Source organism: Choloepus didactylus, chromosome 7 (assembly GCF_015220235.1).
Source record: "Choloepus didactylus isolate mChoDid1 chromosome 7, mChoDid1.pri, whole genome shotgun sequence".
NCBI classification, from domain to species: Eukaryota; Metazoa; Chordata; class Mammalia; order Pilosa; family Megalonychidae; genus Choloepus; species Choloepus didactylus.
The window spans coordinates 74,017,459-74,041,845 of NC_051313.1; the positions used below are offsets into that span (position 1 = coordinate 74,017,459).

Genomic DNA, 24,387 nt, shown 5'->3' on the forward strand with positions numbered 1-24,387 from the left:
GTCTTGTAATAACACAAAGACCAAGGCAATTTCATTTCTTTGATCTTGGGATTTTAATGAATAGTTCTATTTAGAGGTAAAATTTGATTCATGTGGTTAGTTAGTTATAACGCTTTATGTAATTTAATATTTTTCTGTTTGCCTAAAAAATATTGAAAAATAGAGGCTTGAATCCTGACTTTCCACTTGTAGTCTTATATAAGACAAACTATATACCAAGCTATATGGCTTCTAATCTCTTTTTGTTAATCTGGAGAAATAGTCCTATTCTTTCTCATTTTTTGAATAGTTTTCGAGTAGACTTGGAATCAGTTACCTTCTTCTGATATCCTATCCTCCAACTTTCTTCACAACCAGGAAATAATCCTGTTTCACTTAAGATTCATTTTCTTACTTTTATGGTAAATCCTAATGTATGTTAGACCATAGGTGAATTTACTACTTTTCCTTAATATATTTTAAGAAAGTTATTCTTATTTCATTTCCATTATTATCACCATCCAAAACAGCACTAAATAAGCACCAGTGGGTGCATTTCTTCTTTTTAACAAGCCAAAGGAAAAGCTAGTTTCTTTTTGAGGCTCTTCCATTTGTGATATTATATTAATTTCTTAGGTAGAGCCCTTCCTTTTAGAGTGATATTTCTCATTTGACCAAAATGCAAACCTTCTTGAGAAATCAACTTCTCTTCTTCAAAATTGTAACTTTATTTCTGTGTTTGGTGAACTGTGCCTCCATACCTGTGCCAGATTTTTAATACTAAAGAAAATTACCACTTCTGTCTTTTTTCAGGCATTTTTTGGGATATTGCTAACAGAACTCAGTTTGTTCTAGATCAGTGGATACCGGAACAGAGAGGAGGTGTTTCTTACCTGATAAAGTGTTTGTGTTCCGATTCTGCTAATCCAGAAATCCAATCCATTTTTAGTTGTTATTTGTTAGGGAGTTAACTCCCTATTTTAGTTGTTTTCTGAAATTCAGTCCCTAGATGTGCTTTAGATAGGGTAGAATTTTTACCTCTTTCAGAACACTGCTAAAGAAGTTTTCAACTGGAACATAGTCTGAAGAAGCACTGAGAGCAAAAAATTCAGAGTGGTGATTGGCCACCTCTGTTTGATTGACAGGTTGCAGGGAGAAACCCATTCGTTCTGGATTAATGGAACTGGAAAACAGAAAACAATTATCAGGTAAAAAAACCCTTTTCTTTAACCTTTGAAATTCGCCATTTAAAAGATAAGTCAGTTCAGGGAATTTATTTTCCAAAAAAAAAATTTAGTGTCTCCTGAACAGTGATCTCTTGACTGCTACTTCCAAGAGTTACCAAAAAATCGCTACGGTTGCTACATGTTGTCAGCCTTTGCAGAAAGGGCAGTGATTAAATAGAGTTAGGTGGAATATGAGGTGCAGTTGAATTTTAAATCTGGGTTAAAGGTGTGAAGCAGAATTCTCTGGGTGGGGGAGAATTGGTGTTCTTTAATTTCCTGAATTGTGTCTGGTCTGTGGATAAATAGAACACTTTGTTGTTCAAGGCTATTAATCTGGCACTTTTCCTGAATATTCACAAATTTTATTACTGTATTGTGCTTGTTATATTTAGTCTTCACTTCATTAGGATATATGCTTATACATCTTTTATCATAAAATTCTAGAAACAACAGTGACCAGCTCTTTACATTTTAATGGCAATTTTTTATTGTTGATTAAATATATTTCAGATCGAAGGCCAAGGACATGGTGCAGTATTTGATTGCAAATGTTCTCCTGATGGTCAGCATTTTGCATGTACAGACTCTCATGGACATCTTTTAATTTTTGGCTTTGGTTCCAGTAGCAAATATGATAAGGTAGAGTATGATGAATATACATCTGACATCTTCTCTTTTCTTATTTTTTTAAAAATCTGTGGATGTTTAGAGATTGTATTTTTTGAAAGTGGTGAGAATCACATTTGTGTATAATAAATTCAGCATGAAGCTTGAAGAATCATATTTCAAATAATGATAATTTCTGTTTTTGAAAGGAGGATGAAGACAGCAGTTGTTAAATATAACTTTCCTGTAATAGACATTTGATAATAATTAGATCTTATCTTAAAATCTGTATATTGTGGAAGGAATAATTTTGAGTTAGCCTGCTAGAGCCATCTAGATTGATTTTGGGGTATAAAGCTGGGAATGGAAGATGTTGTCCATAAAAGAGCTTTTTGAAATTAGGCAGAAAAAAAATAAAGCATAATAAGCGTTTATCTGGGCTATGAATGTGCAACTTCCATGCGATTCTCAAAAATATATGACCTAAATAAATAAATAAAAATTAAAAAAAATTTCATTGGGGGGGGAAAGGCCTATTGATGTAGCTAAAGTTTTGTAAATATTAAAGGCCCCGTCTTTGAGATTAGTGATTACAAGACTTTAATTGCTTATTTATGATGGAATGGTATGAAAGGTACGATAGCGAAAAATTGAATAATTCATTGTTTAATTTAATTAATTCCAAACCGACCAGTAAATTTTTGAAGTTTATAGGTATGTCAGGAATAAGTTCACATTAATAATTTTTATTTCAAAAATTCTGGAGAAAATGCTTTTATGTTAATTGGTGTTAACATAAACCATGCTTACTGAATACCTGTGGGTTTTCTTAAATTATAAGTTATTTCTTTTAAACATTTAATTCAAAGAACAAATTTACGGAATGATTTCCTTTTGCAAAATGCTAAGACAAATAATTACCATATTCAGTAATTAAAAAAATAAGATAAAACATAACTTTGTAAAAGTACTGCTGAATGATTTAAGCCTGTATTTGATTTTACTATTTAATTTGAAATTAAATAACTTTTGTTTTTAATACTTGCTTTTTGTATATATTCTCTTCCTTGTTTCAGAGAAAATTTAAAGCAGATACTTTTTTGATCATAAAAATTAAAATGTTTATTGTAAAAATGTAGAAAATATAGATAAAATAGGAAATCATTAAAAAGAAAATACAGGTTCAATTCTGAACTATATTTTGATCAAGGTTACAGTTCATTAAACACGTTTTAAAAAAACTAAAATCATTTTACTTAACCATAGCTTACTAGTTCTCTTACTCATTACAACTGAGAGAAAATAGTATATACTCTTCAGGTTTTTCAGTGTTTTTCATCTGTAGCATGTAGCTCAGTTTTTATAGTTTATTGAGCTAATCTTAAATATTTTGTATAAACTATTCTGTACAATTAATTCAAAAATAATATTCTTTTAAATTGTAGTTAAATGTCTTCATTAGAAAAGTTGTAGATCTTTATTTACCATTATAAATCTTTATTTCTCCAGTCTTTCACTGACTTTTCTTTTTATAGATAGCAGATCAGATGTTCTTTCATAGTGATTACCGGCCCCTTATCCGTGATGCCAACAATTTTGTATTAGATGAACAGACTCAACAAGCACCTCATCTCATGCCTCCCCCTTTTTTGGTCGATGTTGATGGTAACCCTCATCCATCAAGATATCAGAGATTAGTTCCTGGTCGTGAAAATTGCAGGGAGGAGCAACTTATCCCTCAGATGGGAGTCACTTCCTCGGGTAAGTGCTCATTTCCATAGATAATCAATTTTTTCCCTTCCTACTGAAAATTTTTAAAAATTACTAATTGCGTAAAACTTTGTTTCTAATTGTATGAGGAAATGAGAAGCCAAATTATTGCTTTATATTTCTCTAAACTTTGAATTGAATAATGCTTAAGATTTATAAGCTAAAAAAGGGACGTTGGAGATTGAAAACGGTAACTTTGGTCTGTATTCATTTATACTCTGGGGACTATTAGGATAGTCCCTCTATTTGGTTTTGAGTCAGTAATTTTCATTTATTTATTTATTCATCAACATTTATTGAGAATATGTTCTTCCCTAACACCCACTAAGCCATGGGTATTTGGTAGTGAATTGAACAGACACGATGATTGCCACCAGGAGTGGATTAAATAGATTTATATATACAGTTACAAACAAATACATAGTTATAAAACATAGTAAATGTTACTAGAGGGAATAATAGTATGATATGAGACAGAATAGGACAAGATAGCCTACTTATATTGAAGATTGTTTTACAGCATGATCAACTATTAAAGACTTATAAGCTATGAATAAGATAGGGATGAAAAGTAGCAATTGTTAGGCAGTGGATGCTTTGGTGGAATGTAATGGAGGGTGAAAATCAAATAGTTGAAGAGCGAATCTGGAAGTTGAGGAAATGGAGTCCCCCTTTTGATAAGAAATGTAGCACTAATTTATTAAGTGAGAGTAATGGAGAGGCTTTATAAGTAAGGTGATACTAGTTTTGGAATTATAAGACCTTCTATATTTTAGGCTAGAAGAATGTTTATGAAAATATTTTTAAGTTCTGGATGCCAGCTCAATGGGTAAACACCTCTAAATAGACATGAAAAACACAGGAAAGTAGTATCTATGATGGGTGACTTTGAACTAATGAATTTGGATTTTGTAAGCAACACAGAAATATCAGTCTTATTGCATTATAGTGATCCTGCCTCTTATTTTTCTTGAAGGATTGGGCATGAAATTGCAATGAAGATGGACGTGTTGATTGGGCAGGGCCAGTCTTGAAACTAAACATGGCCACTTAGGATGTAGGGTGAGGAGAAGCATTAGAGGAATAGTCCCTGCTGCTACTTGTAAAGAAAAGTACAGTCCAGCAGACCTCAGTATCTGGAGTGTATGAAACTAATGTCTTAGTACATGGACACAGCTGAACTCAGAGAATCTAAGGATCAGGTAGTATTCAAGTAATCTAGAAAGGCATTCAGTATCAGAGAAGTCTCAGAGCAGGTCATAGGACCTGATCATAGGACTGAAATCAAGAGAAATTTCTTCAGTCTCTTAGAGGGGAACTGACAAGAATCAGATCATATCCAGGTCTCAAAATAGGTAGGTACCTAGGTTGGGATTTCAGGCACAGAAAAATAATTAAAGGACTCATTTCTTAAAATACCAGTGCTGCTTAATATTAATTTCATTTTTTTTTTTTACCATTTATGTTTATAAAGGAATTTTATAAATAATATAATTGAATCTTTAAAACTGTGATGTCCCAATCCTAAAAATTGGGAAAATGAAAATTAACATATGTCTTATTCAAGTTAAAGGATATGGAGTCACAGGCATCTAACCCAGTTCTTCTAACTCTCAATCGAGTTGTAGGAATCTAACCAGTTCTTCTAACTCCTAATGTAGCCACCCTTAGAGCAGAAAGTGGACTTGGTCTTGAAAATAAAATAGATACTAGTTACTAGTACCAGCCCACAAGAGTACCCATCCATAGCAATAATGACAGCCCCAGAATGAGTCACAAATTTTCTCATTCACAGAACTCAGGGAAAACATTATTTATTTCATTATTTTAGGCTTAGCGAGTACAATAATTAATACATACCTCTAGAACAAATGAAAAATGCTTTTTGAAAAAACTTTAGCAGCATTAATAACCATGTTTCTATTTGCAAATCAAAATTTTGTCTTTTACTGAAGTAAAATTCATGTTTAATTCTGAATTCATAAGTGAGGCTGATGAGTAAAATGGTTTGAATAGTGACTAAAGTATCCTTAGCATTTTGTGTGATATTACACAGGACTGAATCAAGTTTTAAGTCAGCAAGCAAATCAGGAGATCAGCCCACTGGACAGCATGATTCAAAGACTTCAGCAGGAGCAAGACCTGAGGCGTTCTGGTGAAACAGGTATCAGTAATACCAGCCGTTTAAGTAGAGGTAAGTAATTATTTTGTTTTAAGTGAAATATTAAAAAACTTGAAGCTGCATAAACCTCCAGAAATAGAAAAGTGATTAAACAAATTATGGTGCATCCATGAAATGAATATCAGACTGCCAAAATGATCATGTTTTTGAAGAATGTTTAATGACCTAAGAAATTGTTCAAAATGTAAGGTTTCAAACATACAAATTTTTTGATATGTATTATCTTCCAAAAATCTGATAGTAAACGTAGAAATTAGGAAAATATTAAAAAATCAATTCATATGATAATTTATGAACCATTCAAAATCACATTCTTGAACATGTCATCATTAATATGGATGGATACTATTAAGCTTCAAGAGAAAAACAAATTTAGGAACCATGAAGTGTCACAAATAATGTTTGTTGGTTTGTCTGTTTCTGCTGCTTCTGTAGTTTTCCCGAAAATACTTAACATTTTTTGTTGCTTTTGTTAAGCAATATATTTGACATCTTTGGGATTTAACAGTCAGAAGTTATAGTTCAGTCAACCATAAAACCGTATTTGTTTTCATTAAACTTTTGCTTTGATTTAATTTCTGTTTTGGTAATTTAATTATTTGCCACAATATAAAGTAAGGTGAAAGAAAGTGTAGTGTTTTTTTTTTTTTTTTTCTTTTATAAACTAATGGAGAAGTGTCTCTAAATAGAATTTACTGTGTTAATTTTTTCATTTAGGCTCTGTAAATTCTACCTCAGAGGTTCATTCACCACCAAATGTAGGACTAAGGCGTAGTGGACAAATTGAAGGTGTACGGCAAATGCACAGCAATGCACCAAGAAGTGAAATAGCTACAGAGCGGGATCTTGTAGCTTGGAGTCGAAGGGTGGTAGTGCCTGAGCTATCAACTGGTGTAGCCAGGTGAGAGGAGTTGGGGATATGTAATGTACTGAAGTTGCTTGGGTTCATTTTGAATTACAGTCTTCAAAATTCCTATTCGGCTCTATAATTTATTTTAAATTTATCTGAAGAATGATTTTTATTTTTATTTTTTTTTAAACTGTTCATGATTCTGGAAAAAATTAAATTTCCAAATAAGTCCATTACTAGATGATTCATGTGAATAACATGTGTTAAGGTGAATGGGGGGAAATGAAAAATTCAAATTGAGCAAATACGAGCTTTTATTAAGTAGCATATTTAAATCCTAGTTTGTCCTGTTTATATCCTAAAACACATTTCATAAAAGTTTGTTTTAATTATTTCCTTTTTTAATGGATTTTACTAATCATTTGTACCATATCATTCAGAGGCATAAAGAAAATACACTATATTATTTATTGGCAAATATATTACTTAAATATTTTATATATTAGTGTTTTTATATTAAAAGTATGTATACATTTTAAAGTATTGGTTTGGTATAATCTTATTCTCAAGGTCTGTGGTATGATAGAACTTTGTATACAGATCCTTTTGATTCTTCAGCAATGAAATTCTTAGAGGTCTAGTTGAACCCAACTAATACTGACTTCTATACTATAATAAAAGTATGACTATCAAAATGTGAATTTCAATTTACTATTTTCTAGTTCTTAAATTCAGTAGATAATAGTAGAAAGTAAATATTTTAAAAATCTTAATGTTTATATAGATGTTTTTTGATTAGACAGTACATAGAATATTTTCTTTAAAGATTAAATATATACCTAAAGTATAAATTTGAACACTAACTTTATCTTATGACATGTATTCCAAATATTCTTTAATAAAAATGAACTTTCATAATATATTTTTAATTGGATTATTGTCCATTTTTTAAACTTAAGGTTGGACGCAAGTCCAATAAATAGTGAATCTACCCATCTTTTCAACATCATTTGGAAATAATTGAAAAAAATAACACAGAAAACAAATAGGAAATCAGAATTTACTTGTTTTTTTTTACTGATACGTCTGTAGAAAATGTGACTTTTATGTGCATGAAAGTGTGCTTCCTGATACTGAACCCCAGATGCAAGTAGCAGTGGACCACTATATGCCTCCCATGTGAGACAGGTGGTTTGCTTTTGTAAAACATAGGGCAGAATATAGATATTGCACTTAAGGCATTTGGCTGGGCTGTGCTTATCTGGTTTTCCCAAATCACACTAGTTAATTGCAGAACATACCAGTTGATTAACTCATTGTTCCTCCCTGGAGAGGAGTGAGTAAAGGAGTGAAAAGAGATCAGTAGTAGATTGCTAGTTGGTGGTGGAATTTGCTTTATATGGAAGAAAACATGAGAACTGGGAAAGATTTGTATCCCTGCAAATACTTTTATCTCTTTATCATTGGGTTTAATGATTAAGCCTATGGTCAAGCAAGACTGTGGCTATCACTTTCAATGATAGTTCTGTTTGGGCCTCCTTAGAGCTCTGTCCCCAAACTGAGTATTTCTTATTTGGGAATATTTCTGGGACCACCTCCACTCCCCACCCTCCAGCCCCAGTAAGTAAAGTTTGCTCCTAGAACTCTCTTAAATGGATCAGACTAATATATTAATTAAAATTAACTTCAAATAAGTATCTGATACAGGACTAGCCTCTAGAATATATGTAAGAACTCTGAGCTCACCAGTAAAGAAATCAAATAATCCAGTCACAAAATGGACCACAGACCTGAACAGCTTTCACTGAAGAGGATATACAGATGCAACTAAGTGCATGAAAAGATGTGCGTCATCATTAGCCATTAGAGAAATGCAGATTAGAACCAAAAGGAGATATATGGCATAGCTATTAGAACAGCTAAAATAAAAAGTAGTGACAGCACCAAACACTAGGGAGGATGCTGAGAAGGTGAATCGCTCATACGTTGCTGGAGGGAATGTAAAACGGAACAGCCACTCTGAAAAACAGTTTGACACTTTCTTAAAAACCTAAACATGCAATTACCATATGACTCCACATTTGCACTCTTGGGCCTTTATCCCAAGGAAATGAAAACTTAACGATAGCACAGAAACCTATGCACAAGTGTATAGCAGCTTTATTTGTAATAGCCTAAAACAGGAAACAACTCAGATGTCCTTCAGTGGGTGAAAGGTTAAACAAACTATGGTATATTCACACTGTGGAATACTACTTAGCAATATAAAAAGGAATATACTTGATACAACAACTTGGATTGAGGGAATTATGCTGAATGAATAAAACCAGTCTCAAAGATTACATACTGTATGATTCCATTTATGTACCATTTCTTAAAATGACAAAATTACAGAGACGGGGAACAGATTAGTGGTTGCTAGTGTTTAGGGACTGGGAGGAGGATTGGGGGGAGTAGGGCGACGAATATAGCAATAAAAGGGGAACCACGAGGGATCCTGGTGGTTATGGAAATGTTCTGTATCTTGAATGGGGTGATGGATAACACAGATTTACACATGTAATAAACTTTCATAGAACTAAATATGTACACAGACACATATCCACACAAATGAGTTAGTAAAACTGGAAATTGGAGTAGGGTCACTGGATTGTATCAGTATCACCATTTTGGTTATGATATTGTACTATAGTTTTGTAAGGTGTTAACCATTAGGAACTGGGTAAAGGATCTCTTCGTACTGTTTTCTAACAACTGCATGTGAATTTACATTTTTCTCAATTAAAGGTTTAAATTTAAAAAAATATGAAAAAAATTTAAATCCAGGCCACTCTTCACCGGGTTTAAATTTGCTCATTTTATTTCCCATTCAGAATTATGACCAGCTTTGTTGGAGATTTCTGCAATTAAGTAAAATGACAAAATTAATGTTCTCCAGTAGTAAAATTTCAACATTATAGAGAAGCTCCAAATTTGAATATTAACTCCCTTTCCATTATGAAATCTTCAGGGAAAAATTAAAGTTCCAATATTAGATATCCTTGCAGTTCACAAACTTAAAAGTTGTAAGGAATTAAAGTAAAAAATCAAATTCTCTTGTGCAAGTTCAAGTTTCCTGAAACTGAAGTTCAGAATTAATGTTCCTCAGTTTTGTTTTGTTGCTCAGTTTCAACTTGATGCCTGGGTAGAGTTAGAGGTTTGCAGAAGCTGAAGCCTGACCTGCCTCTCGTTGGAAAGAATGTAGTCCTATCAGGGCTTTAAAAAGGAGTTGCATTAGTTTGACCTCACAGCTAAATACTTCATTTTTCAAAGTTTCTAGCAGTTTATATGGCATACAAGATTATCAGTGTACTGACCCTACACTCACCTAATTTTAAAAAAATTGTTTCTAATCCTTGGAGCAGTTACCCTAGGAATAACCACATTCCTAGAACTAAATGCTTGGTTTGCCAAAGACCGTGGCCAAAAGAAAGGTATCAAATTTGAGTAGACAGAGGAAGTACTTTAGCATCTATCTTTTCTGTGTTCAAGTAATTTATCACTACATGTTCAGAGTCAAGAACCTATGATTTAAACTCAGAAATCGTTACCACATGCTTCCATCTAGAAATAAAACATTAGTAGTAGCATTCCCTCCCTGGCACCTAGCATTCATTTTGGGGGAAAGTCAGTTGCAAAAATTCTAGATTAACATGCATCGTTTTTAATTCTCTTCCAGTAGGCAAGAAGAATGGAGAACTGCAAAAGGAGAAGAAGAAATAAAGATTTATAGGTCAGAAGAGAAAAAAAAACACTTCACTACTCCAAAAGAGAATAAAATACCCACTGCCTCAAAGGTAAATAGCAAGTACTTTGATGTTCAGTACTTCTTTTGTAAATTATAATGACCATTTTAAGTCTCCTTTTTGTAATTAAAAATGTTGATATAAACAGAATATTTAATTAGTGAAGTGAAATTAATACAGCTAAATCCAGATTATCTCTTAGATTATCTGTTCTGTTTACCTTAGTAAATTTTTAATTCTCCATTTGCCACCTGCTGTCATACCTTTTCCCCAAATACCAATTCATATATGCCCATTAACTCTAATAAATTTTATTATAAACCTAAGCAAGATCTTTAAGTAGCTCTGCCATTGGTTGCACAATCTAAAACAGTTTCTGTTTTTCCTGTGGAATTTTTTTTATTTTTTTTTATTTTTTGCTGCTTTGCACCTCTTTGTTTTTTAAAAATCAGCTTTATTGTATATGTTCACATACTATTCAGTCATACACACTGTACAGTCAGTTGTTCACAGTACCATTGTATAGTTGTGCATTCATCACCACAATCAGTTTTTGAACATTTTCATTACTGCAATAAATAAATGAATAAATATAAGAATAAAAATAAAAGTAAAGAAGAACACCTAAACCATCCCATCCCTCCCATCCCACCCTAGTTTTCATTTAATTTTTGCCCCCATTTTTCTCTTCTGTCCATACACTGGGTAAAGGGAGTGTGAGCCACAAAATTTTCACAATCACACAGTCACGGGGTGTAAGTTACATAGTTATACGGTCGTCTTCAAGAATCAGTGCTACTGGGTTGCAGTTTGACAGTTTCAGGTATTTCCTTCTAGCTATTCCAATACACTAACAACTAAAAAGGGATATCTGTATAGCACATAAGAGAAACCTCCAGAATGAACTCTTGACTCCATTTGAAATCTCTCAGCCACTGGAACTTTTATTTTGTTTCATTTCTCTTCCCCTTTTTGGTCAAGAAGACTTGCTCAATCCCACGATGCTGGGTCCAGGCTCATCCCCAGGATTCATGTCCTGCATTGCCACAGAGATTTATACTCCTAGGAGTCATATCCCATGTAGATGATAGGGCAGTGAGTTTACCTACTGAGTGGGCTTAGAGAGAGGCCACATCTGAGCAACAAAAGAGGTTCTCTGGGGGGAGACTCTTAGGTACAATTATAGGTAAGGCTTAGCCTCTCCTTTGCAGTAACAAGCTTCATAAGGGCAAGCCCCAAGATCAAGGGCTCAGCCTACTAAATTGGTAGTTCTCAATGTGTATGAGAATATCAGTAATTCCCCAGGTGGGGAAGTTTACTATTTCCACATTTTTCCCCAGTTCCTCAGTGGGGGCTTGCAAATACATTTTTATTCCCTGCCCAAATTATTTTGGGATGTATCAGGGCTTCACACTAACCTGTACAAACCGACCAGATCTCACTTCCTAGTCTAAGTTCCATGTAATTATGCAACTATTTGTTATTGTAGATCATCAATTCAGCTTAGCTGTTATAAACAGTAGTTCCTGTTTTCTCCTTTCAGAGAGGTAAATTGTCTCTACTCGTTTGCCCTCTTGGTTTCTCTGTCATCCTACTATGAAAAAAAATTTGGATCCAGGAGATTTCAATGGGCTACGCTCTAATCAGGGAGAGATAGGTACTACTAACTTTTAGTTTCAAGGAATCACAACTATTCATTCTTCATTTCCTTTTTTATCCAACCTTAGTTTGAAAGCCTCAGAGCCTTAGAGTCTGAAATAGAGGAAATCTATGTGGAATTTCTTTTTAGGTGCAAGTCATCATGTAACAATGATCTAAGGAAAGAAAAGAAAACTGGTTGCCTGGCCCAGTTTTGTGCTCCTTCCTCTTTTTTTTTGGACCTCCTAAATTCGCCTCCTTTTCTAGAACTATTTTGCCTCTTCTTTCCAGCTAAAGCTGCTGAAATGCAATATACCAGAAATGGATTGGCTTTTACAATGGGTGTTTATTAGTTCACAAATTTACAGTTCTAATGAAAATGTCCAAATTAAGGCATCAAGAGGTGCCTCTCTGAGAAGAGGCTGATGGCATCCGGGGTTCCTCTGTCACAAGGGAAAGCACATGGCTGGCTCTGCCGAACTTTCTTGAAACCCCAGGTTTGCTTCTGGTTTCAGTGACTTTCTCCAAAATGTCTCTAGGCTTCTGTCTCAGCTCCTGTGGATCCTTGCTTGCTTCCTCCTGGGGCAAACTCTGGATTACTATCTTAACTTCTCTCTAAAATGTCTTTCTCAGCTTCTCTGAGCTCTCTTTCCCTGTGAACTCTCTTAAAGGACTTCATTAAAGGATTAAGACCTACCTTGAATGGGTGGGGTCACATTTCCATGGGAACAAGTTAATCAAAAAGTCCTTCCCACAATAGGTCTGCCCACTCAGGATTGGATTAAAAGAACATGGCCTTTTATGGGATACATAACAGATCCAAACCAGCATATCTTAAAAAGACTCAAGCAGTCCTTTACTTTTTTTTAAATTTTTTTCTTTGCTAGGTATCATACCCTAGGTTCAGTAAGACCTGACAGTGCTAGAATTCTGTTAGTATAAGAAAAGAGAATCTTTTTCTGAAATAATCTTTTGTTTTGTTTTGTTTTCCCTCTGGGCTGGAATGTATGCCTTTATCTTTTACTCAGGATCTAAAAGATGTGAGGACAAACACAATAATGTTGAGAATATGTATTGCCAACACCATTAAAAGAATATGACAGTGTCTATCAAAATTAAAGGATGTGCTTAACTTTTACACAGTGGCACTTTGAAGACTTTTTCAGAAAGAATAGTAACAATGTGAATATGTAAATACAGAGAAGTGTGTATTTAATGTATGTGTAGGTATTTTTATTGTCTCTAGTTGTAAAAACTGAAATAACTTTAGTGTTCATCAGTAGGAGAACAGTGGGATGTCATATCTACATGCTCATAAAATATTATACGTCTTTCCAGTTATATAATAATGTAGATTACAAGGGGTGACAGTGTGATTGTGAAGACCTTGTGGATCACAACCCCTTTATCTGGTGTATGGATGAGTAGAAAAATGGGGATAAAAACTAAAGGACAAATGGGGTGGGATGGGGGGGATGATTTGGGTGTTCTTTTTTCACTTTTATTTTTTTATTGTTCTGGTTCTTTCTGATGTAAGGAAAATGTTCAGAGATAGATTGTGGTGATGAACGCATAACTATGTTATCATACTGTGGACAGTGGATTGTATACCATGGATGATTGTATGGTGTGTGAATGTATTTCAATAAAACTGAATTTAATTTTAAAAAAAATGGATAAAAAAGAACCAATGTGGATACCTGAAACTTTTAAACTACAACCCAGAACCCATGAATCTCGAAGACAGTTGTATAAAAATGTAGCTTATGAGGGGTGACAGTGGGATTGGGAATGCCATAAGGACCAAACTCTACTTTGTCTAGTTTATGGATGGATGTGTAGAAAAGTAGGGGAAGCAAACAAACAGATAAAGGTACCCAGTGTTCTTTTTTACTTCAATTGCTCTTTTTCACTCTAATTATTATTCTTGTTATTTTTGTGTGTGTGCTAATGAAGGTGTCAGGGATTGATTTAGGTGATGAATGTACAACTATGTAATGGTACTGTAAACAATCGAAAGTACAATTTGTTTTGTATGACTGCGTGGTATGTGAATATATCTCAATAAAATGATGATAAAAAAAAAAAAAGAACCAATGGACTGAAAAAAAAATATATATTATACGTCTTTCAAAAAAATGAGTTATGTCTCACTCCACTGCCTTATAGAAATGTGAATAAAGTCAACTGAACAGTAATGTGTATAATATGACGTCTTTTTGAGTTTGAAATTTTATGAGTGGAGAGAGGTGTGAAAGCACATCTTACCAGGCTGTTAATACAGAAATCATACAAATATAAATTATAAGATGCCATTTTTCCTCTCTCAGAGTTGACTTTTTTTTTCTGATAATATAAAGGGGTACTTACTGTGCAGGTGGAAGCATAAATTAATACCAAAACCACTAAAAAAACAAAAAACAACAAAACCTCTTTAGAAAGCACTTATAAAGTTGATTTTTGGGGAGTAGGTCTGACTGAAAAGACCAAAAGCCCCCAAAATAACAGTAGTTTAGACAAGACAAATATATTTCTGTGTCTTACAAAAGTCTAGATAGGTGGTTCATAGCTGGTATTATACCCTCAGTGTTGACCCAACTGTTTCATTTTTCTGATCCTGCTATGTATAGATTTGACCTCATGGCTCAAGATATAAACATCCTCATTTAAGAACTGCAGAATGGAGGATAGGTTAAAGAGGAAAGTGCATAGGGGCCATACACTCTCCAAGAAGGTTCCTAGAAGTTGCTATGCAGCATTCTGCATATATCCCATTGGCCAGAACTTAATCACATGACTAAAGAAAATTTTATTTTTTGTGGAAGAGGAGGGAGAGAATAGATGTTAGTTGACAATCAACTTTCCTTTCTACTGCATTATTTATCAAGGCATTAAAATGTTTATTATGTTCTTTGACTTAGAATTTATCCTAAAGAAATAACAGATAGTGAATCAAGCCTTTTAAAAAAGCAACAAATATTCTAGAGATATATAAGTTTTTAATACATAGATTTGAGTAAGTAAAATATTTATGTTAAGTGAAAGAGGAAAGGTACATTAAATTCTTAACAAGGAAATTTGTGAGTTTACCGTTGACCATTATTTTCTTTTTTTATACCTTGACATGTTTCCAAAACTTTTATAAAATTACAAAGTCCTTCATTGATTCTTCAAGAGAGAGGACCTGTGTGGAATAAATCTTTTATCTTGTGTGTGAAAATGTCTATTCACTTTCATGAGTGAGGATATAATATAGGATCAAAGTTATTATCTGTTAACAATTTAAAGATAGTACCTCATTTCTTTGTATGATAAGTCTGAGTCAGTCTGACTCTTGTTTCTCTGAAGTTAATCTTTAGGGTTTTTCCTTTATTTTTTAGTCTCAAGTTTCACTATGATGTCTTAATGTGGGTTTTCTTTTATTTTTCTGCTTACCTCTTTGTAAGCCCTTTAAATCCAAAAGCTTCTTTTTTCAAATTTGTTTTTGTTTTAATCTTTGGGTGATTGTTAGCCTGTGTTTCATCTTCCAGTTCAATAGTACACATTTCATAGTTTTTATGATTATTGTTAATTATGTTCTCATCTGCTGCAGGAGACTTTCCCCTCATTCATCTCTAGCAGGAGAAAGAGCCAGCCGTTTGTTGTTTTTGCTTCATCCTGGCAGGGTAGCTTTGTGATTACCAGTTTGGTTTCTAATTTGCCTTTGCGTTTTACCTGTGCCTCACAAGCTGTAGTCCTCTGTTATATAATTTTTGAAGAAAGTGTGGGTGTAGGAGAGTTCAATGTTTGGCTCAGTCTGAAATCATGAATCCTTAAGTCTGTATCACTTAAGCAGAAAAGAGCATTTTTGCAACTTACATTTGGCAAGTGAATTTCAATAAATCATCACAAGCCTGTGATTTAACGTGATGTGCTACTGAAATATTTGAGCTGGTACTATAATATAGTCCGTATATATGAATGAATCCCTTATAATTAAAAAATATATATAACTGTTTAACCAAAAAGTCTGTTCTTTAAGCTACTTTATATACATTTAATTTACTTTTTTGCAGAATCATACTCATGAGCAGTTCCTGGATCTTGGAGAACCCAAAAAGCAGCAGGCAAATCAGCACAATTATCGTACAAGATCTGCATTGGAAGAGACTCCTAGGCCCTCAGAAGAGATGGAAAATGCAACTAGTTCTTCAGATGTAAGATTTCAGCTTCATAGGCACATTCATTTGTTTCCATTTTTACTTATTTTTTTTTTTTTAGTATGACTTGCATTCTTTGTACTCACTCATTTATTTATAGATAACAGCTTAAAGATGGCATTTCCAGGTCTTATAACAATACTGATAGCTTCCATTTACTGAAGATTGACTATGTATGTTCTGGGCATGACAGACATTTTCATAACCTCTAATCCACAAAACAGATGATTGTTCTCATTTTATGTATGGGGGATCTGAGGTTCTAAGATGTTTAGATTACACATTAGCCTGTCTGTTAAGCCCAGGTTCCTTTTACTCTTAATGCCAAGCTTTTTAAATGGTACCGTGAAGCTCTAGTCTACTATAACAAGTAATCAATAGTCATTTGGCAGTTGTGGGTATTTTTTAATCCCTGTACTAATTTATAGCTTTCTCAGTGTAATTTTTTTTATATTCTTCATTCATAATTATTTTCACAAATATCATTTCACTTCCAATTACACATTCCTTTGCCAAAGGGAATCAATTCGCATGCACAAATAAATCTTATTCAGTACTTAAAACCATCTCACTCCCCCCCCCCCCCACCCAGTTAGGTCACAGATTCAATGAACTTAGAATTTGACTGTTATACACCTTTGAAGCCATATTGTGTTTTGGAATAGTAGGCAAATATGGGAATTCTCAGTATATTTTCTTTAGACAGGACAATTTTATATTAACTCAAACTATGAGGATTTTAATCACAATTTAAATGTTAGTCTCCTAATGCCTTTAGGTCCCAAAAATATCCTAGTATGCTGTGTTCATTTGGGCATAAGAATAAAATGTTCTTATTACATAAACCTGACATAAAAGTCTTGGATGTACATGCTAAACATAAAAATATTTAAGGGCTAATTATTTGACTTGTAAAACATTTCTTCACTTTTGAAAGATTTACAATGTGATTCCTTTAAATATTGTTGCTATAAAATATTTAAATGATTCAGTTTATTAGAAGCCTATAATACCAGGTATTTCTAGGTGTACATCTGTTACATGAAGAAAAAATTTACTAAACCCTTCCTTTGTGTCCCAAACTATTTTCTTTCTGTTTTGATATCCTTTTAGAAATCCTGTTTTTTTTTCATTCAAATATCTTGGACTTCAATATGGTACCTCTGTATTTTATATTTAGAATTAGAAATAATGCTGCTCCCCGTCCCCCCTCTTGTGAATATATACTAAAAAGAAACAATGTTAGATAACTTTTTAATCTTCTATGATTTGGATCAAATAAGACCAGAGGTGGAATATCCTTTTTTATATGGTAAAGCTAATTTAATAATAATGAAGAAAACATAAATGTGCCCAGTTTAAGCTTTCTCAAAGCATCTGTAGAAAAAAAGCTTAGTTTTAAAATGCTAAAGAAGGAAAGATTAATTTCACATGTTAACTATGGAATTTATCATCTATTCTAGAAGATGTGTTATGAGGCTAAAAATCCAAAACCAAAATCTATTTTCATCTGACAGATGACTCTGAACGCAATATTAATAAGTATTATATCTTTGGATACATTTAATCTCACTTATGTATAAAAATATTAATAGCTGTGTTTTGCAACTTTTTTAAATCATGTTTTAATTTAAGTATTCTAATATGATTGGTGTTATTAGATATCACTGATTTTTGTTTATAGTTATAGAATGTTATCTTGTAAAATTATGCAGTAAAATACGTATTCAATATCTCTTAGGAAGGTGAAGTGGTTGCTGTCAGTGGTGGGACATCTGAAGAGGAAGAGAGAGCATGGCACAGTGATGGCAGTTCTAGGTAAGTGAGTGAATTTTTATTCCTCCAGTGTATAATATAACATTTTTGGAAAGCTGAAGATTCTTTTTTTATCAGCAACATATTTTGAAGTCTCTTTGGGTTTCAAGTTGGTCTTTCTTAAGGTATTTCTTGTTATTGTCCAAAATTTAGGACATTTCCTTTCTAACTTGTTTTCTTTGAAAACAGAAATATTGGTTTTTGCAATTAGATCTGCAAAGTTATGCTTTCACTTGATCTTTTAGTTGGCATTATATCTTTTGAATGCTGTAATTTATAATAATGAACCCCAAACTAATTTCATTATTTCGAGAAATATTCAAGCATCAAATTATGAAAGTAATGAGATCTTGTAGATTTAACTATCTTAAGTAGTAGAATTTGTGGAATACTACTAATAATATTTTCTTCTAGTAGTGGTAATCAGTTTTCATTTTTCCTGTTATTTCCATCCCAGTTGACCATGCAAGTGAAGATTCCTTCAGCTCCTTATATTGGTGATTCACATTGTTTTGGGGCTGATGGCCTCGGCTAAATTTGTAAGATCTTGGTAGCAAGAAAGAATGTAGCCTTTGGAGATGGCAATTATATTTAATTAGCCCCTTAGGACTTGGTACCCTTGCAGCAATGGTTCTTAAAATAGAAGAGCCAAGGAAACTTAAGAAGTAGAAGCTTTAAGAATTCCTTATGTCAGTTCTAATGGCTATGTCTGGTCATTTAGCAATGAGAATAGAGTATCTAAAAAAAAAGTCAACTAAGGAGTTCCTATATTGAAAGTACAGTGGTGGCTTTAGCAGTTAGAGGCAGTTGTAAAGAATATAACTCTGGGATTTGCAGTTGGCAGCAGATAATCTTCTATAAGAGCTAAATGTTCCAGAGAGTGGCCACTGTAAACATTTGGCAGATCCCATTTGCAGTAGCCGCGGGCTGGAGTTAGTGTAAATAAATATCAGAAGTTGAGGATAGCCTAGATCCATCCCGCCTTTTAGTCGTTTGGAAAGAGCGCCTGCTAAGAAAATATTTTTCATATAATTTCATAAAAGTTGTTCAAAGTTTTAAAGTAAAACCATGAAATCATACTAGAAAGCACTTGTATTATTTGATTCTTATTTTTGATGATTATTCTTAGGGAAATTTAGGTAAATGCCTATAAGGAACATATGGATGGGGAGGGAGGAGATAAAACTTCAGAAAAATCTGCCCCTTCAGTGTTTGAGTGCTAGAGTTATCAACAGTCTTTTTAGAGGGGTAAGGTCATATATCACTAAATCTAGACAAACTATTTACTGCTTTTTATGCAGTATAATTTAAATTACTTTAAGGCATTTGTATTTATAAAACTGTACAAAATCAAATAATCAAATGTTATACTAAAATTTAAACAGTAACTTAATTTTGCAACAACATAAGTTTTGTAAAATTGATGCATATGAGAGTAAACTGAAAAGAAATGGCAAACATGACTGGTGGTGATACATAAAATAGTAAGGCTTATATTTTTCTGAATCATAGCATGCTTTGAAGCATTAGATATACCTAAGGTATATATAGATAAAATTTACCTAAATGTCATTACCCCTTTTCTTTATGTGCTCTACCATGGGAGTTTCCCCTGTGAAGAGCCAGCTCCCCTCAAAAAACAAATACTCATGCTCTTCCTCAATGTCCTGTGCTATCCAGGGCTCTTGCTACTGTTGGCTAGAATTGAGGAAAGTAACTCCCTGCTCCTTGTTCTTTATGCCTCATGACATTTTTGGACTCAGAAATCCAATTTTTCTCTTAAATCATAGAATGAACTTACATTTATTGTATCAATTAAAGTTATGAACTAATTTGTCCTCATCTTTTTTGAAATATTTAATAAGCCTACAGATGAGTTGAAAATTAGAAAAATATTTTTTATTTCATCACATATGTATTGTTCTGTCATTCTTTAATATGATCTTTTATTTATACTCATAAAACAAGATCTTAAAATTATATGTGTGTAAATCCCTTCTCACTTTCTAGTGAGTACTCCAGTGATTACTCTGACTGGACAGCAGATGCAGGAATTAATCTGCAGCCACCAAAGAAAGTTCCTAAACATAAGACCAAGAAAGCAGAAAGCAGTTCAGATGAAGAAGAAGACTCTGAAAAACAGAAGCAAAAACAGATTAAAAAGGAAAGGAAAAAAGTAAATGAAGAAAAGGATGGACCAATATCACCAAAGAAAAAGAAGCCCAAAGAAAGAAAACAAAAGGTTCATATTTTTTTTAATAAATTCAATGTTTCCTATGAAAATGACTTGAAGCAACATTTTAAAAGTACATTTGATGAGCATAAACATTGCTGAGATGTATGCAAGTATTAATAGAAAAATCTCAGAAGTACACAGTAGTTAATAAAGTATACCAAAATATATTTAGTTTTTTCAAATTTTTAGTTGTTTGGCATATAGGAGTATTTTTTTTTGCATGTATTTGTTATCTTTTACTGTTTAAAAAACTATGCTGCAAAATATACAATTTAGTAGTCTATTAATTGGTGTTATCTTTTTAGCATGATTATTGTTACTGAAAATAAACGGAAAGCCTAGTGGGAACATCACAGGACATAAGAATGACAAAAGTTCTCATAGTTGACCACAAGGCAAATATGAATCATAAGTAAGAAACTATTGTTGCAAAAAGCCTTCATTAATTAACCAAGTGTTTGAGCCATAATTAGTTGGTTTTTAGGTCAGTAGTTTGGGTTTGATTACTACATCCTAAGTCTGTTGATAATTTGGAAGAGATCAGAGAAAGAAGAGATAAATGTTTTAGAAATAAGATCTATCAACTGTTACGGAGTAGGAATTCTTTAACCTAGGAATGAAAATAAGAACTGTTTAATTCTTTTTCTAAAATAAATGAAATGTGAAGGACATGTTTTCTGCTCCCCAAAGAATATAAATGGAAAGCATATTTAGTTACACAAATGGAAGATTTTTATAAACCTCTGCTATTTTTAGAATTAAATAGATGTTGTCATTTGTAAAATTATTTATCAGGGGAAAACTGTAGAGTCTTATTTCCAGAGTGCTTTGAAACACTGTAAGGATACGTCCATCTCGTTTTAAGTATTTATTTTATCTGTATCCTTTGAGTTCTTGTCTGTTTCAGATTTACAATTACAAATTATTTTAGATTTCAATCCACTCTTCTTCTTATCTCCTTCTGCTTTGGTCTGGGCGTGCTTTACCAAAGAGAATGCCACATATGTGCCATATTTTCTTTTCTTCCTCCTTAGTGATAATAAATCTAGGCTGACCCATTACTTTATGTGGTAGACATATTGGTTAAAGGAGACTAGTTTAGCCATTTATCTGGCTAGTAAGGTAAACATTCTTTTTCAATTCAGGACAATTTTGATGAATTTCTGAGATTTGCAGTGATATGTCACTGCGGAAACAGAATTCTGTTGTCCCAAGAATGCAGTTTTCTTCACCTAGTGCCCCTTGATTTGTTTATTGTCAACAAGCTAATACCATGCAGATGCCATGTTGGGATCCACTGTTAGTTTGGTATGAGTTAATTTTACTGTTTTACTTGAAATATTGTGACAGGATCTGTTTGCCACTTGATTTATGTGGGATAAACCAACTTTAAAATATTATAAGGCTTTGATATTAGAGACTTTCCCTTTCATTGGCGTTTTGTTCATATGGTTTGTTGTTGGCCTACTAGTGGATCTAACAGGAGATGAGAAATGTTCTTATTCCTTAGTCCTCTAATTATCTTAAACACAATAGTATGCTCCTTCACATGCATAGAGTTGTAGAGCTGGAAAGCAACTGTGGCATCATTAAATGATTGGTACTGCATGTGTGAAAAAATGAAAATATTTTCTGAGTGACTAACTCTGAATTAACTGAGCATAAAACATTAAGGTAGGTGTAGAAAATGCCTATTAAAAAATAGAATTCTCTGGAGATGAAGTGAAATCATCTCAGGTGATATCTTACATATGTCCCGTATGCTATTAGAAGTTCTAGAAACCAAATCAATAAATATTTATTGAGTACTTATAGTTTATAAAGTAAGACAGTGCATAAAAAGAAATGCAACCCAGGGGAATGACTCCCTGGTGACCTGGAACTTGACTCCCAGGAATGAGCCTAGCCCTGGCAGTGAGGGATTAAAAATGCATACTTGACCGAAAGGGGGAAAAAAAGAAAGGTAACAAGCTGAGGTAACAGTGGCTGAGAGATCCCAAATAGAGTTGAGAGGCTTTCCTGGAGGTTTCTCTTATGCAGGCTTCAGCTAGACATCCCAAATGGTCGCAGTATGCCTTGCCCTTACCAAAAGTAGTCCCCAAATACCTAGGTCCCTACCTGAGGTTCTATGAAAGATTCACTCACTGATTTTTTCTTTCAGAAACTTAAATCCACCAGAGAGTTTTCCTATGCCAGACAAGTCCTAAAAGCCAGGGGCAACAGCCTCTTTAAGAACAACGTCAGATGCAGCCCCCTTCCCCATGCTGTCAACACCCCCTTTCAGTATGAACAAGTTAGGGTGCTCGCTGCCTAGACACCCCTGAAGATGGAGAAAGAGATTAAGTTAGAGGAAGGGGCAATGATAAACAAGAGAAGATTTAACAAAGGTCTGTGACTACTGAAACTCTACGTAAATATATACATTTTTCAGATGTTGGGGTGTTGTAATAGCTGGAAGGAGATAAATTTAAAAAAAAAAAAAATATAAGATACAATATTTACTCTGAAAATAATGTGTGAATAACAAGATGCTGAAATGCCCCAAGATGAAAATAGAATGTCCTATGGTCTAATATGTTTACTTGCTGGATGAGTTTTAAAGATAATGCAGAAATCAAAGGGAGACATGTTAGTCAAGTTTCAAGTAACGTTTCTTAAAGAAATGAGATTTGAAGTGGGCCTAGAAGAACTCCATGTGTAGAAAGAAGAAAGTCAGTTACCTATACCACCACAATAAAAAATTTCACATCATGAAGCTGGGGATTTTGAAGAATATTCAATGCATTTTAATTCCTTGGTAATTTTAAATACTAAGTGACAGAAATTTCATTTAACCAAAAATTCTAGATTCCTCCAGAATTACTGGAGAATAAGAGGCCCAGATTTGTCCTCATAATGATTCTTGGTTATGCCATAGTCTTATAGTTATAAATATGATTATGCCTATTTAATATACAACTTACCTGGCTTCATGTGAGAGTTAAGTATCCCAGTCAGCATAGATATTTTCCTTGTAGAAGGAAATACTTGGCCTAATGCAATTAATAGTCTATATTGAAGCTAGAATTAGAATTTTCATACTTTTCCTTCCTACTTTTTATTAAATCAAAAGAAACCATTTTCAAACAAACCTTTACTCAGAACTTAAATATTTAAAACAAATAGAATGAGAGCTGCTGTAAATGAAACAGTAGAAATTCTTGGGTTTTACATCTGACTCTGACATTGTGTGTATGTATAACACAGTGGCTACTCTATAATTGTATATAAAATAACAAACAGGATATCATCTGACATTTCAAAGCTGACACATACAAAACTTAATTTACAAGCTTTCCCTTCAACCCTACTTCACTCACAGCATTCCTTACCCCAGTGAGTGACAACTTGTATCTTCCACTTGTTTACATTAAAAAACCCTAGAGTTAGCCTTAATTCCACTTTTTCTCTCATATTCTACATCCAATACATTAGTGAATTATCTTGGCTCTGTCTTCTAGATATACCGTATCTGACTGTTTTTTTGTCATCTCTGCTACCACCAGTCTGGTACAAGCCACCATGAATTCTCACAATACTATTGTAGCTTCCCGTATGTCTTCCTGCTTTTACCCTTTTTCTCCTAGGGTCTGTTTTTCATGGCAGAGATGGGCAAACTTTTTATCTAGAGAGCAACTACTCAATTCTGGCATTGTAGTATAAAAGCAGCCGTATGCAATGCATGAATGAATGGATATGGCTGTGTTCCAGTAAAACTTGATTTACAAAAACAGGTGGTAGGCCGGACTTGGATCATGGGTGATAGTTTGCCAATCCCTGCTCTGCTGCATCCCAATATCCTTTTAAAATGTAAGTCAGATCATGTCGTTCTGCTGCCTAAAATTTTCCAGTGGACCTGTCTTACGTATAGTAAATGCCAAAGGCCTTTACCCCTCTCTTACCTCTGTCATTCCACTTGTACTATTCCCACCCCTCATTCTACTCTGTTTTGGCCACATGGCCTCTTTGCTGTTTCTTAGTCAAACTCAGCAGGAACACTCTGACCTTGGGACCTTTGCACTGGCTCTTTCCTCTGCCTGCAACATTCTCCCCTCTTATATC

The 24,387-nt window shown here is 33.5% G+C and overlaps 1 protein-coding gene across 2 annotated transcripts in view; it reads left to right on the forward strand.

Moving 5' to 3' along the window:
- Positions 1-24,387, forward strand: part of LOC119539802 (pleckstrin homology domain interacting protein) — a 143,627-nt gene that overhangs the window by 74,293 nt on the left and 44,947 nt on the right. For both annotated transcript variants that reach the window (XM_037843591.1, XM_037843590.1), the window contains exons 16-23: positions 1,716-1,844; positions 3,347-3,572; positions 5,638-5,775; positions 6,481-6,664; positions 10,332-10,449; positions 16,092-16,232; positions 17,977-18,053; positions 20,061-20,292. In XM_037843591.1, the coding sequence (XP_037699519.1) occupies positions 1,716-1,844; positions 3,347-3,572; positions 5,638-5,775; positions 6,481-6,664; positions 10,332-10,449; positions 16,092-16,232; positions 17,977-18,053; positions 20,061-20,292 (1,245 nt within the window). The remainder of the gene's footprint in view (positions 1-1,715; positions 1,845-3,346; positions 3,573-5,637; positions 5,776-6,480; positions 6,665-10,331; positions 10,450-16,091; positions 16,233-17,976; positions 18,054-20,060; positions 20,293-24,387) is intronic.